This window comes from Porites lutea, chromosome 3 (assembly GCF_958299795.1).
Source record: "Porites lutea chromosome 3, jaPorLute2.1, whole genome shotgun sequence".
Lineage (NCBI taxonomy): Eukaryota > Metazoa > Cnidaria > Anthozoa > Scleractinia > Poritidae > Porites > Porites lutea.
Genome location: NC_133203.1, coordinates 5,777,514 through 5,791,808, shown reverse-complemented (window position 1 = coordinate 5,791,808; position 14,295 = coordinate 5,777,514). Strand labels below are relative to the sequence as shown.

The 14,295-nt window shown below is 39.3% G+C and overlaps 1 protein-coding gene across 1 annotated transcript; it reads right to left on the bottom strand.

Annotated features, from left to right (window-relative positions):
• Positions 1–695: 695 nt before the first annotated feature.
• LOC140931479 (XK-related protein 6-like) lies at positions 696–1,814 on the bottom strand. The gene has a single exon (XM_073381290.1). The coding sequence runs from the start codon at positions 1,812–1,814 to the stop codon at positions 696–698; it is 1,119 nt and encodes a 372-aa protein (XP_073237391.1).
• Positions 1,815–14,295: the final 12,481 nt, after the last annotated feature.

Sequence of the window (14,295 nt, the reverse complement as noted above, 5' to 3'; positions counted from 1 at the left end):
TTGCGATAGTGATAATGCTCAACAATATTACAAGAATGTTAACCCTCAAGGTCTTAGCGACAACTACAGTTTTGCTATTTTGTCAGAATTTGTCATGAACTGTCACACTTCAGTGGAGTCAATATTTTGAAAATTCACTGCCAGCCCAGTGCAACAAGACCGAGAACAAAATGACTATGAGCTATTGTATTGTTTGATAACCACATGCGTAGACTACACGCATGACAGAGTAAATAACAAACATTTGGCTCGTTTTAGTATAGTTCAGTTTAGTTTAGTTACTTTTGAACTAATTAATTCATTACTGAATACTGAATGACTCACAAATTATCCCAAATTCGGTAAATAAGTCAGTAAATCAACATAACGTAATGGCTTAAATGTGTGTCCCAGTTGACAGTACTTTTCTACTTTCCCTAGTTGCGACTCTTGAACATTATAGTTAGCCTACATAATGTAACAGATCACATAAAAACTTGAGACGTACCAATACAAGATCAGACTATGATTTACCTCCGTTTTATGTTGCTGCAACCTCGAGGGGATTACTATACGAGTGCAGCTGCACTTGAACGGTATTATTTGTTGCGGTTCGTAGTCAGCCAACATTATCACCGATCACATATTAACTTGACACGTACCAATATACAAGATCAGACTGTTTATACCGATCGCGACGTTTCGTAGACATATTGCTAGCTTATTGCTGCAACCCCGGAGCGGTTGCTCGACATTTCTATGCTATTGCTTCTTCTGTATTCCGTCTGATTCCTTCTTAAGTAATGAAAGTGAGTAAGTCTCATTACGGCTCCAAGAACAGCAAATAAACAGACACAGATAGTGACTGGTAAGGAGTACCAGGTGTGAGGGAAATTACTGAAATAAAACAACAGGATCAGGGTGATGTTTTCTATCACAAACAGCACGTTGGAGACCAACTGCATATTTAAAAGTTTGTTTTGGCCGAAGTCGTCGAAAGACAAATCATCTCTTAGCCAATGGAGGCAGAAAACAATAACCGATTGCCTACGTCCGTAGAGGTTGCGGTGTGCTCTACAAAGCCAAACTCTGTCACATATCGTTATCACCGTACAGTGAAGGATCAAAACACTGGTAACCCACCACTTGTAGCTTTCGGTGAACAAAGCAACTGCAAAAAGTCGACTGCTTAAAACAAGCAAGTGCGTTACAAAAAGTAAAACTGTATGTTTTACACTGAAATGGAAGTTTTCTTCATCACCGCTAACAAACTCATCGCCGACAGTAGACGCCCAAGCCATGCTGAGGAAAGACACAGGCAGGGAAACCATTTGAATGATCGACACCGATTGCTGTTGAACAGCCATGGCGTACAACTGAATAATAAACTGAGGAGCTGACTCAAGAGCGGCCTCAGCCAGAACAGCGACTTTGCTCAAATCCAGTAGACCATCCAAGTCTTCATCCGTTTGATCGGTGTTATTACCTTGCCTGAGTTTTAGTAACTTCTTTAGGTAGCAATAAAGCGTTCGCAGTTTCAGCCAGGCCGGAAGGAGTGGATTGCATCCAAGGACTGAAACATGTGTGAATTTGCGAGCCTTAGACTGGCACTCTTCATCATCACTCCTTGAATTTAACTCGTAGTTAACGTTAATTAAAAGAAAAAACAAACTTGGCAAAATAATGAATGTAAGCCCCACACCGAACCACGTCTTGTGATCTGTGCGGTAGAATTCCACCAGTGTAAGAAAATCAGTAATGGGGTCAGCAATGCTTAAAATGGTTCCAAAAAGAACCACGAAGATGCCGTACCATTTGAGTTCCTTTTCCGCCATTACTTCGACCTTTCTGACTCAGCTGCTGACTGCACAAAGCAATAAAGATCGTCCAGTCTCATTGACTCGTGTTTATGATGCTTGGGAAAGTTGTGATCTATGTGACCCATAAAACGTAATTTTCCTCGAATGTAGGCCCCTGATTTTCGTGTAATTATGCACGACATGCAGGCACATCCCCAAGCAGGATGAGGAAATATTATAGCGGGGAAATCCTAGGATTTTGTGGCTTTTTAAGGCGTTACGTTTCGCAGAATATTGTCGTAATTACAGGAAATGTAGGGATAAATAGATTCACTTTGTTTTATGTATTTAATTGATAGATTTTCGTAGTTGTTACGATGTGAAGTAGTGTTGCACTTCGAGATATGAGATATATACTTGAGATATGAAGTATCCACTGTCACGTAATTTTTACGTGCGCAAGTGCGTAAAATTTGCGTTCGGAAATAAAATAAAGGCAATGTATGAAAGGCTGCACGTACAATTATGTAAGCGTAAAAGTAGAAACTCACTTAATTTGACATTTAATCTCAATACTTTATGTCTTACCTCTATTTGATTTACGTGATTAAAATTTACGTGCGTTAACGTGCGGAGCCAAAAGGCATCAGTGGAAATCCACCCTAACGTGTCACGTGTCATGTGTTTATACGGGTAGCTTTGAACTCGACTAACCGCACACTCTACTTGCAGCACTTCGTCCATAGTTAATAGAAATCCCATATCGAGCTTTTCCGGAACGGGTTGGTCCAAGAACTCTATGGCTTGAAAGCGTTGATTATTTTGGAACAACTGATCACTTCAGTGGTCGGAAAAAAACGAGTAATCTTATTGAGCAAAACTTCAAGGTTTACTGGAAAATCCGGATCGAGGATCGAGAAATCAGGGATCAAGGATCGGTTAAAAAGAACTTGAAAATAAAATAAATAAATAAATCGTGGATCAGTGATGATGTGGGCCGCAGACTGTAGATAAATTTCACAGAACATAACCCCGTTCGCTGTACTGAACGCTTAATTCAAGTAAACTAATCCGAGTCTGTCTGAGTCAGTGATTGTTTTGACGAGAAAGTGAAATTTTCCGGGAAAATAAAACGCTTTATCCTGGTGATACTGTAATACAAGAAAAAACTTTTAACAGTTTTTAATTTTTAAGTGTACATTTGCTTTCAGTACCCCTTATTTTTCTTGTAATTCTTGTATGTACGACCCCACCAGCAATCCTGATCTTTTTATCGTGCCATAAACTAAGGTTCTTACCTACCCACCTACCTACCTACCTATCCATCCATCCATCCATCCATCCCATCCCATCCCATCCCATCCATCCATCCATCCATCCATCCATCCACTTTCATGCGATATTGATATCTTATAAAACGGACAACAAATTCAGCAGGAATACGCACGAACTGAATTAACTGTGTGTTGTATAAGGTTCTGTTCAACTTACACTTTTTTCCTGTGCTGAACATATACTGTACCGAGCCGTATCTTGGTCCGGTACAAAGAAGCTATGTATATTTATACTGACAGAGTCATGGGCCCCTGATACCGATAACAATCATCGTTCAATTTTTCGAGTGTAGAATCCCTGAAAGAGTACTCCTCAATGGAGCAATACCAATATGTAGAAGGTTTTCAAAGGTTTCACACCGGTTTGAGGCTAAGATGTGCAGCCTGTCTCTCCTTGCAATTTTTACTTTTTGAGTATATACATTATGACATACGACACTCGTTTTGTATTCCAAACGAAAAAGTAGTATAACGGCACCGGGGCCTTTGACATTAAAACTCATCTCCAGCAAGCGAGACTCAACGCTACTAAGAGCGTTCTTGTTGATTCTGAGTCCCACGGCAAACGATGTCATGTGATCTGCGCGGAAGAATTCCGTTCTTGATTCCCGTCCGGTAGTGTGAAACTGAATATCAGTGATGGAGTTCCAAAAAGAACCAAGAATGTATGCTTTGTTCCAAACAGAACCGTTTCAGCTCCTTTTCTACCATTGCTCTGACCTCTCGGAATGACTTAAGAGTCTGGCCCCGGTTGTTCAAACGTCGGATAGCGCTATCCACCGGATAAATCACTATCCAGCGGATAGCGTAATTGATTTCCGTAATACTTATCCGCTGGATAGTCGCAACAGACGACTCCTGCACTAAATAGGTCCTTAAGGGATTTTCCCTTGCTTTATGATATGAGGGGAGACTCCTTAAAGATTTCTCTTAGCCGTTGTTGTTTTTGTATAAGGTGCCGTTTTCTCACTCACGCATTATGCATAAGTCTTCCGCCTCCGGACTTAAGAAATCGATCTCACGCATCAAAGACAATTTTTCTCGCCTGACTCACAAATCCGGACGAATTGTTCTCTAATACGTGATTAATAACGAAAATTAAATTCAATGCTCCCGAAAATACCGATAATCCAAATTACAACACACTATAGAAATGTCGTCATTGAACAGGTCGTCGGAACATCTTCGGACATTTTCGCCAATATTCGGAAGTCTTCAGAAAATCGTCGGAAATGTTCGGAAATTCCGGACATGACAAGAAGGAAACCTCACGTATTTGACTCGGAAATAGTTGGCAGCTAAACCATAGTATTTCCTTTAGTCCAAGTAAAGCCGGGTGGTATTGTGTGCCGAAAGGCAGTAGTTCATTACGTGCGGATTTGTTGCTCTGCTGAAGGACTGTTTTCCTGTCAGCGAATTTTAACTCAGACAGGTACTTTCTCACAATAGGGACAGGGTAGCCTCTTTCTATCAGGCAATTTTCCTAATTTTTTATATTTTCTCAAAAGTGGTTTGAGAGGAATCAGTCCTTACACGCCTGAGCGCTTCTCCTTTAATGAAGACTTTCTTCACGCCTGATGGTTGACACGAGAAAGGCTTCTGTTGGTGCATGGGCGCCTGGTTGGTTTATAATATGTTTGCACGTCTAGGATTGGTTTTTTGTTGAATCTAATTCCTTTGTACACTTTTGAGTCCAAGAAAGTGATCTCTGCTTCTGACATCTCAGCCGTGAATTTGATAGTAGAGTGAAAGTTATTTGCCTTTTCCACAATTTTAAGAGTCCGACTAGTATTTGTCCCTGTTACTGGAGGAGTTCCTCTTAGCCAGACCAGTCCTGATAACAACTTCACCAACAGTTGTATTAGGAGCCAACTGAACAAAAATTTGAAGACCAATACAGTACCGAGAGGTTTCCATGATCGTTCGCGCACAAGAATCGATTTTTAGTTTTGACATCTTACACACAAAAAGGTATACATCATATTCGAGACAATTTTTTGTCAGTTAACTTGCTCAATTATACAGCGTATTGACACCAGTCTTTTCGCATAATATTTCAGAGTTCCTGCGTGGGCATTCTTGCTGTTCCGCTTTATTAAAGCTAACTGATGATTGGCGCCAGGCTCTTGATAATAAAAGGGATGTGGCGGTGGTCGCTATTGACCTATCCAAAGCGTTTGACTCGATTTGCCATAATTACTTACTAGCAAAACTGAAAGCCTACGGCGTTCACGATTCGGCCATAAAACTGATTCAGTCATATCTATCGGGCCGCTTTCAACGAGTAAAATTTAACGAGAAGGTGTCAGACTGACTGCCTGTTCGCTGTGGAGTACCGCAAGGGAGCATTCTAGGTCCGCTTTTTTTAATATCTTTGTGAATGATGTCAATTACTCAGTTGGATCTTCCTCCCTACGTCTGTATGCTGACGACACAACGCAATATATAGCCGTGAGAGCCCCTGCACACTTGAATCTACACTGAATCAAGATATAGAGAGATTAACCCTCTGGTTCATTTCGAATTACCTGCAAGTAAACCGCCCTACGTGGCAATCATGCTGAAAAAAGTGTATGCTCCGCACCACGGAGGATTAAGCCAGTTCTTTCGGACGTTATGATTTCCCTTTATAAATCCTACGTGTTACCGCATTTAGAATACTGTTGCCCACTACTTCTGGGCATATCTAAAGCCTTGAAAAATAACATCGAACGTACCAGTCATTATGCGATCAAGACATTACTGAATCTAGGTAATTCGGCCACCTATGGCTTTTGCCTAGCAATGGCTGATACGGACACGCTTGAGCAAAGACGTACCTTACAATCGCTTATTCTATTTTTTAAATGTTTTAAACTAGATGGCCCAAATTATCTCTCCCAATTTTTTACACCTCGGTTAACTAAATACAATCTACGAGACAGTGGCTTAAATGTTGTGCAGCCTCCATATAACAGCCTTGTCATGCACAACTCCTATTTATACATGATTGCCCACATATGGAATCAACTACCAACTGTCATCAAATCCTCGAGCACTTTAGCACAATTTTGTGCTCGCCTGAATAATGTTAATTTCACAGGGTGCCAGTGTATGAACTGTACATATCTATTTTTACATTTTTACATACTCTTGGGCTAGTTTATATATATATAATTGTATATATTTTTTTAAATATTTTAGTCAGTTTATAACGATTAGTCCATTTTAAACTATTTTTAATGCACGTACTTAGGTTTTTTAGTTATTTTTTTCCAGAAAATAGTTTCTTAAAATATTTCCCCAAAATTATGATGTACTTAACGGTTAGGTTTTTCTTATATTTGTATATGCATAATTCACATTTTATCTTGTTTTGTATTTTTAGTTTGTCGAGCCTTTTAACATGAGCCTCTGGGTCGGGTTGCAAAAAACATCTTGAGATTAAGGGAACTCGTAACTATTATTTCAAAACAATAGGTTATTGTTCCAGAACAAAAGTTAGCAGCTCTCTTATCTTAAGAAGGTTTTATGCAACCTGGCCCAGGCTCGGAAGATTCTGCAAACACTTCCCACGTCTTCGACATTAAATAAATCATTCCATTCCATTCCGTCGTGGCTGTCTACTAAGTTACTTGACATGACTTTCGACCAGTTAGCTCACAGGCGCGACGAAATCTTCTAGTCCTGTTTTGAAGGCTAAGGTCTTGTATCTGACGTTTTAAACCACAGTAGCCAGGCTAATAAAAAACTCAAGTTACAAAGAAAAAAAGTATAAATATTAACAAAATCAACCTTTTAGAAATACAACTGCTTCGGTTTAAAAAGTGCTCACTCTTCATGCACTGATTTCGCAAAGTTTTGTGGAAAGTTGCAAGGTTTCCCTGTTTAAGCAAGGTCCAACAATGAATGCAAACTCAAATTGGCGCTGTTGGGAAAACCTCCAGCCCTGATTTAAACGTTAGCCGTTTTTATTTTGAGGTTTGATCAATCCACCTCAACACCCCCCCCCCCCCCCCCCCCAACAAGATCCGCTTCAGAAAATACAATATGGTCTTGCATTTTTAGGAAAAATGAAACAGTAACGAATTGTTTTAAAAGTGGGAGAGTAAACAATAACACTGATTAAGACAGCTGCTGATATTCTTATTGATATAAGTGTTTGAGTTTGATTTCTTAATCAGAATCGCCTTGCAAGCCCATCACCTCCTCACCCCACCCCTCCCCCTCACCTCCTCTCCCCCAACGCCGTTCTTCTAAATATGGTCAAAAAGGGGGTGTGCATGAAAAAAATGTCAAGCCGCAGATTTTCCAGCGGTTAAACATAGCGCGCGTGCTTGCCCTATATAAGTCCTATTGAGCCTTTGAGCCGCTATGAACAAAATCTTTATTTACGCACGCCCGTGCGTAAATAAGATGACGTCAGCATTTTTTTTTACCTGGCTGCAAAGTTGTCGTCTTTTAAGCTGCAGTGCAGTTTTCCTTCTCTTTAAAATATGGAAGAAACCAGCGAAGAACTGCCCAATTTTTCTATCGGCATTGACCTTTTAGATCCTGATCCAACAAGCAGCAAAAATAAAGTCGAATTAAAAAAAAAAACTCGCAAGTTGCGCGTTTCGCAAATTTGTCGGAAGACCAGCTGCAGCAAATTTTGGCCGAAAGACATTCACTGGGAACAGAACAGACATCAACTGGTCATCAACAACATTTAACGGTAAAATTTCCGCTTTTATTGTTGGTTTAAATTTGTTATGCACTTTTGTTATCTCCGGACAATCCGACTAAAGCAGGAAAATTTCTCTCGCAATAACAACACAAATTACACAAGAAGACATAAATTTATTACTCACAAAAACAACTGCTGCCAGGTCTTCTCAAGAAGCCGTAATGACCAGCCAATGTTCGTAAATGAATGTGAGTTTAAAGAAGGATGACAGTCGTCTTCGCTAAAAACATGTTTTCTGGATTTCGCCGAGCAAAACGTAAACATCTTTTCAGCAAATCCAAAATCAAATCCAAACCATACTCCACGATTTCTTACGAACATGTTAGGATTTTAACTTTAGGTGAACTTTAAGACTCTTTTACCTTTGTTTCTGCTTAGTTTCTATTGATCGTTAACGAATAAAGAAGCAAATTTTCTATCTCAGTTTTACAGAAAGAACATTTTCATTCAAACTAGACGATTGTGGCGTGTTCGTAATCAGCCAATAGAACCGTTTGTTTTTGTGTAGCGCGTTACGAGAATTTTGCAGTTCATCAAAAAGCAAGCATTTTTGTCAGCTATGTTATAAAAGAATTTGCTCATGCTTTTAGCTGTGCGTATATAGAGTTATGGATGCACTTGGGAAGTTTGGAGAGCACTCAAGAAGCTAGAGTTGCACTCGGCTATCGCCTCGTGCAACTCTTACGCATCTTTCGTGCTCTCCAAACTTCCCGCGTGCATCCATAACTCGATATACGCACGCTAAGCATGAACAAATTCTTAAATATTGCGGAATTAGAAGAGGCCGAATTAACAGTATCACGCTGTTTTGAACGTCAGAAAAGAGGTAAAATTAGTCTTTCAGAAAGAAAGAAAAATAGAAATATTTGATTAATCATGTAAAGTACATTTTATTGCATTTCAGGCAAACGATAATGAGCTTAAAGAGGGGGACATTGGGGATTTGCGGTGTTGCGGTGTTGGGCATTTTTTCATGCGGTGTTGCGGTGAATAAAATCTCAGCTTGCGGTGTTGCGGTGTTCTTAAACCTCACGGTGTGCGATGTTTGCGTCTTAAAGTCTGCGGTGTTCGGTGAAACGAAGTTATCTGCGGTGTCGCAGTTTCCATTTTGAAGCTTGTCAGTTCTAAATTTAGCCTCCATCAGGTTTGATTTGAAATAAAATACACTCTAAGGGTCCTCTAATACTCTCTAGTTAATATTAAATACGCTGCCCGTCACCAATCCTAAGCCTGTTTTTCATTTATATTATATAAATTGATAAGCAACGTGACCTTCGCGACCCGGATCGCCACATGTACGTCCGTCAGGCAAGATGAGCGAAAACCTTGCGACTGACGCAGCTGATCCTGTCGATCCTGAATGCGTAGTTCATTGCGTAGCTTTTTTTTACGAGGGAGGCAAAGGTGGAGAAGACTATAGGTTGAAAAACAAATTTCGATGCTCCATAAACAAGGAGGAAAAGAGACTCGCGAGGTTTGTAGAATGCATTTGGTAAGTAACACGCATTGTCTCTGTATCTGTATATCGTAGCTAGTCTTAACTGTATAAGGTCGTACGGAGGTCAATCTGATATCTGTCTAAACCCACTCCAAGGTCATTCGATCTTCTGGGACCTTTAAGACGCTGTTTGGATCACTATTTGACCTATTTTTGTCTACTTTCTCAAATGGGTCAAATAGCTATTGATATCAAGCGCGTGAACGGGCCGCGGGAGACTAGGGGGAGGGACAAGGGGGAGGGGTAAGGTGTGTTTTTTTTTGTTGTCGTTTAAAGAAGAAATAACAGAGAAAAAAAAAATAAAGAAAGAATAAAATTTCAAGCCAACGTGGTAACGCGAAAACTAGTTTTGGTTAGAATAAATGAGTCGCGGGCTGTCCTGGGTTTGAAAATTAAAGATATTCGATATATGACCTATACAGGGACGTGCCGCGGGTTTATGTAACTTGGCCTCTCTGCCCTGAACAGGATCTGAATAGAGTATATAATTCAAGCAAGTGTGTCCTAAACAGGGTGTGGAAACGTCTCAGAAAGGGTATAGCAAAACACTATCGTCGGGTATTTTGAAGCAATACGAAATTGGAGATGTTCGTCCTTCAGGTTAGCAGGTCATCAATCAACACGAAATCCACGAAATCATTTTCAGGACCAGATATAAGCCCTATGGGGAGGTTTTTTTTCCAAAATAGTGTAGTCACTTAAGGTTATTTTTGGCCTTAACAGGGTCAGGGTTTCAAACCCCTCTTATACCCAAACCCATGACAATTCCAACCCCACCCTTCCCTACCCGGGAGTTGTATCATTATTCAGGATTGTTTACCAGTCAACCCCGCACGAATCCAATATGGCGTTGTATTTCCCCGAAGCGGGAAATTTAAATGGCAGAAATGCTGAAAAGTGTTCTGATGTGGCCGGGCGGTCAAGTAGCGGCTCGGGGTATTTGTTTGAGCCTTCAGATACGTCAAATACTACGTACTTTTCCTATCTCCCCCACTACTAGCACAACTGGCCGCCATCTTGGATTTGAGCGTGACTACAACTACCATACTGCCTTTCGGGCGTGTTACGTCATCATGCATACGGTCTATTGCCTGAGTACCCATAGTTAAAAGGTTTCAAAGCCTGAAACTTAAATATTCACGAAAGGAGACTGGGAGTATTTTTCTGTGACAATGTTAATTAATTTCAGGACAAGCGACTCTCCGGAAATATTCTTGTAGCACGAGGCAGCGGTAAGTTTCCGCTCAAGTTCATCGATCTTCTAGGATTCTAGAGTCAAAGTGTACGTAACAACCAAGATCGAAAGGCATAGGCAGAGTAACTACAGCTTTGGCCTCGTTATGTGTTGTTTCAGAGATTTTCTTAAGGTCAAAGGCAAAATCTTGAAAGCTTTATCTTGTACTGACGCTAAAATCATCAGACTGAAAATAGATATTGCGGTGACGGTGATCCACCGACTTTTCTTGCGGTGATGCGGTGTTCGGCAAAATTTTTTGCGGTGTTGCGGTGTTCAGACCCCCCCCAATGTCCCCCTCCTTAAAGTTGCTCACAGACGCAAGTGCATGTTAACATCAACCTGACAAACGGATCAAGATCCTGCGAAAAAGAAAGTAAGGTTTAAAAAAGCTTAGGCCCTTGGTGATCCTCAGGCAGTTAACAGAGTTATTACTGTAAGGTTTATAACCATAGCATTGCAACAATTATATTTTTTTTTGTTCCCTAAAGGTGACAAGAACAGATGTTGAAGTCCAACCGTACGTCCTCACAACCAAGTCCCCATTTGTCGGCCACATGGATTACAAATATCTCAGATGGCAGGTCAGACCAGACTTTTACCTGTACATATGTGTAATGTTGACTGTACATTCACCGCAGCCCAGTTTTTTTACATGTAGTTTTCATTTATGTTGTGTCTTTTTATTCATCCTCTGACAATTCATGTGGCATAATACACCAAAAGAAAATGACATGTTTTGTACTGTGACTGTATAATTTGGTACACAAACAAAATCAACTTTGTACTGTACCAACATCAGTAGACAGCTACATGTGTATCACCCTGTTTGGTAAAAAAGTCAGTTTAACAAAAGAGTTGGTTTAACAAAATAATGTTACAACATCATCTTTGTACTGAAGTGCCAATATCAAAGTGTACTACCCTTACTTGTCAATTTTGTACAATACTAGTATTTTTTTTTGTATTGTACCAACATCAGCTTGCATGTTGAGGCAGTTTGATTTTGACAAATGTAAAAGCAGCAATTTTGATACCATAACAGTATCAATTTGTATGGTTTCTTGTCAATGCTGCCAACACCAAGGAAAAACTTTCCTTCATTGAATTGGACAGATGCCCATTAATGACTTCAGAAAAATTAATATTGGTTCCGTGCTAAATGAGGTTGCGGGGGTAGTAAAATTATTTCAAACGGTATTGATTCTGTACAGTTTTATTACTGGTATTACATAGTACTAGTATTGGTTCTGAACAGTTTTCTCAGTGTTCTTACCAAGATTGTTACCACCCTGGGGTCCACAGGACCCATAGAGAAGCTAAAATGGGATCATGAGGGAGAAAAGCAGGTCACAATTTTTAAGACAGTTAATTCAACGTTTAACTCACTGATCTGAGTTTCAGGGTAAATACCTCATACTTTCATAGATAATCAGTGATTTTGTTACAAATATGTTATGGTGAGTCCTGGAACTCAATTTGTGAAAAGTCATGGGTCCCAGTTCAAAAAACGTACAATGAGTCCCTGGGTCTTTTGTAACCACATAGTTAATCCGAAGACAGACTCCAAAACTCTGTAATTCAGTTTACTGAAATATGCTGTGTAAAAATATACTCCTTCTATTGTAAAGCACAACAAAGACTTAAAGGAATAAGTGTCATTTAACAACAGCCACCGAAATCACACATACAGGATATTCTACAGAAACACCTTCAGATCAATCAATCAATACTTGTGTCCTACCAGATGCATACCATAAATTATTTTGCATCTTTGGGGATTTTTATGTGTCAGGGACGCAGCACGCAGACGTAAAAAATACAAAGTACAAAGTGATATTTTGTTTGTACCGAGCAATGTGAAGTGAAAAGTGACATTGGTACAGAACAAAATGATATTCATGTTGATATATGTGCAATGTGAGGCTGGTACGGTCAGCTGTGCGGGTGCAAAAACGATGCTCATGTAATTTTGTCCAGTGTGAAGCTGGTCCAGTCAAAAGTAAAATCAAAGTAAAATTTATGGAGAACCTGTGGCTAATTGTTTAGAAAATCCTCTTGTCCCCTCCCTTGAAAAATATCTTTGACCTCTGAGCTTCCATGCCACTCTATCTCCACCACAAATGAAAAATATGTTTAAACAAATACCTGCTAAGCAGGCTACTACTCATAGAAGAGAACTTCTACATTCTATAATAACTACTGATACAAGGTACAGGTTGTACATTTCCACGCCTTTATCAATTTTCAAAATCAATATCATTGATCATGATTACTGGCTATGAGGGCATAATGCGATTCGTTTTAAGCAAAAAGAAAACTGAGAACTATTCCAGTTTTATGAGACACTAGTTTGAGTAAACAAGTATTCAAAGGCGCGAGTCACATAAAAACATTAAGCCCTTAGGGTCCTTAAAGCACCTAAAAATATAGTCTCTTAGGGTGGATTTCTACTGTCGCTTAATTTTCACAAGCGTACATGTACAGTATGTACGTGTACAATCATGTAGATACCTAAAATGTTTAAAAAAGAGGCAAAGTATGGAAGGTCACGCATTAATGTAAAAGTTGAACCGTGCTCAACTAAATGCACGATTTATTGGCAACGTTCTTCCTTTGTTCTTACTGGAAATTTAAACTGCCTCATTGCCTATGATTAAGATATACTTGTAGTGCATATACGCAACCTATATCTTTCTGACAGAATCGACACAGAGTGTTGATGCTTTCGTAGGGAACATGAAAGTAACAACCCCATCGCCAGGGTTTTCTCACATTGAACTATGCATGAGTGAATGTACAACTCAGGCACCCCTCGGCAACAACGAACTATGTCGTTTTCATATCAGGCAGTGAGTTGGAGTCGAAACAGTAGAGCCAATCTCTGTCGACTCGAAGTGAGTGAGTGACACACTGCATATCGAAACCTATCACAAAAACCCTTTGGACACGCTTTTGGGTATCTATGTGTTAAAAAAATTGATTTTCAGTGAAGGTACATTACAGCATTATTTATTGCTGCTGTTCAACATTTGTCTCGTGTTAATAAATTTTAATAATTCTGGCTTCACTTACATAAGATGTTCAAAGTGAAAAGTTTATGTAGGATGAGTTACTCAGTCATCTGATGTATCCTAGTTACATCAATAATAATGATAAAGTAGTACTATATTAATTATGTTAGAAAATGTGCTTGACCGAATTCTCAAAAACCACTAAAAAGGGTCCTTGAAAAGTGGCTAAAAATACGTGCAAACATGTTCCCCTATTTAAAATGCAGCAGCATGAAACCCTGGGGAAAGGGTTCAAGAACAAGTAAAATTGAAGACCTTGATATTTTTAAAACTACAGTACTTCAAGTAGAAGCTACTGGTAATTTTAAAAACCTAAAAAGGATGCAAAAAATAAGTGCAATTAATACTACAATATATTATAATCTGCAGTTATTCCAAAATTATATAGAATTGAACAACTGTTAGTAAACAACATTTATTTTAAAATTTCTGAGATGTTTTAATTTTGTTCCCATGTCTATCAATAGTCAAAATAACATTTGCTACTACACTGTACTTTATTGGGAAATTAAACGTTTGACTAACAGTCATTGTGGTTTCATTTGTGTAAGTTGATATTGTATGCTGATCATACAATATTACCAGTCGGTACATGCATGCATGTGTTGTATTTTTATTATTCATAGGTTGTTGACACTCCAGGAATCCTCAACCTTTCATTAGAAGAAAGAA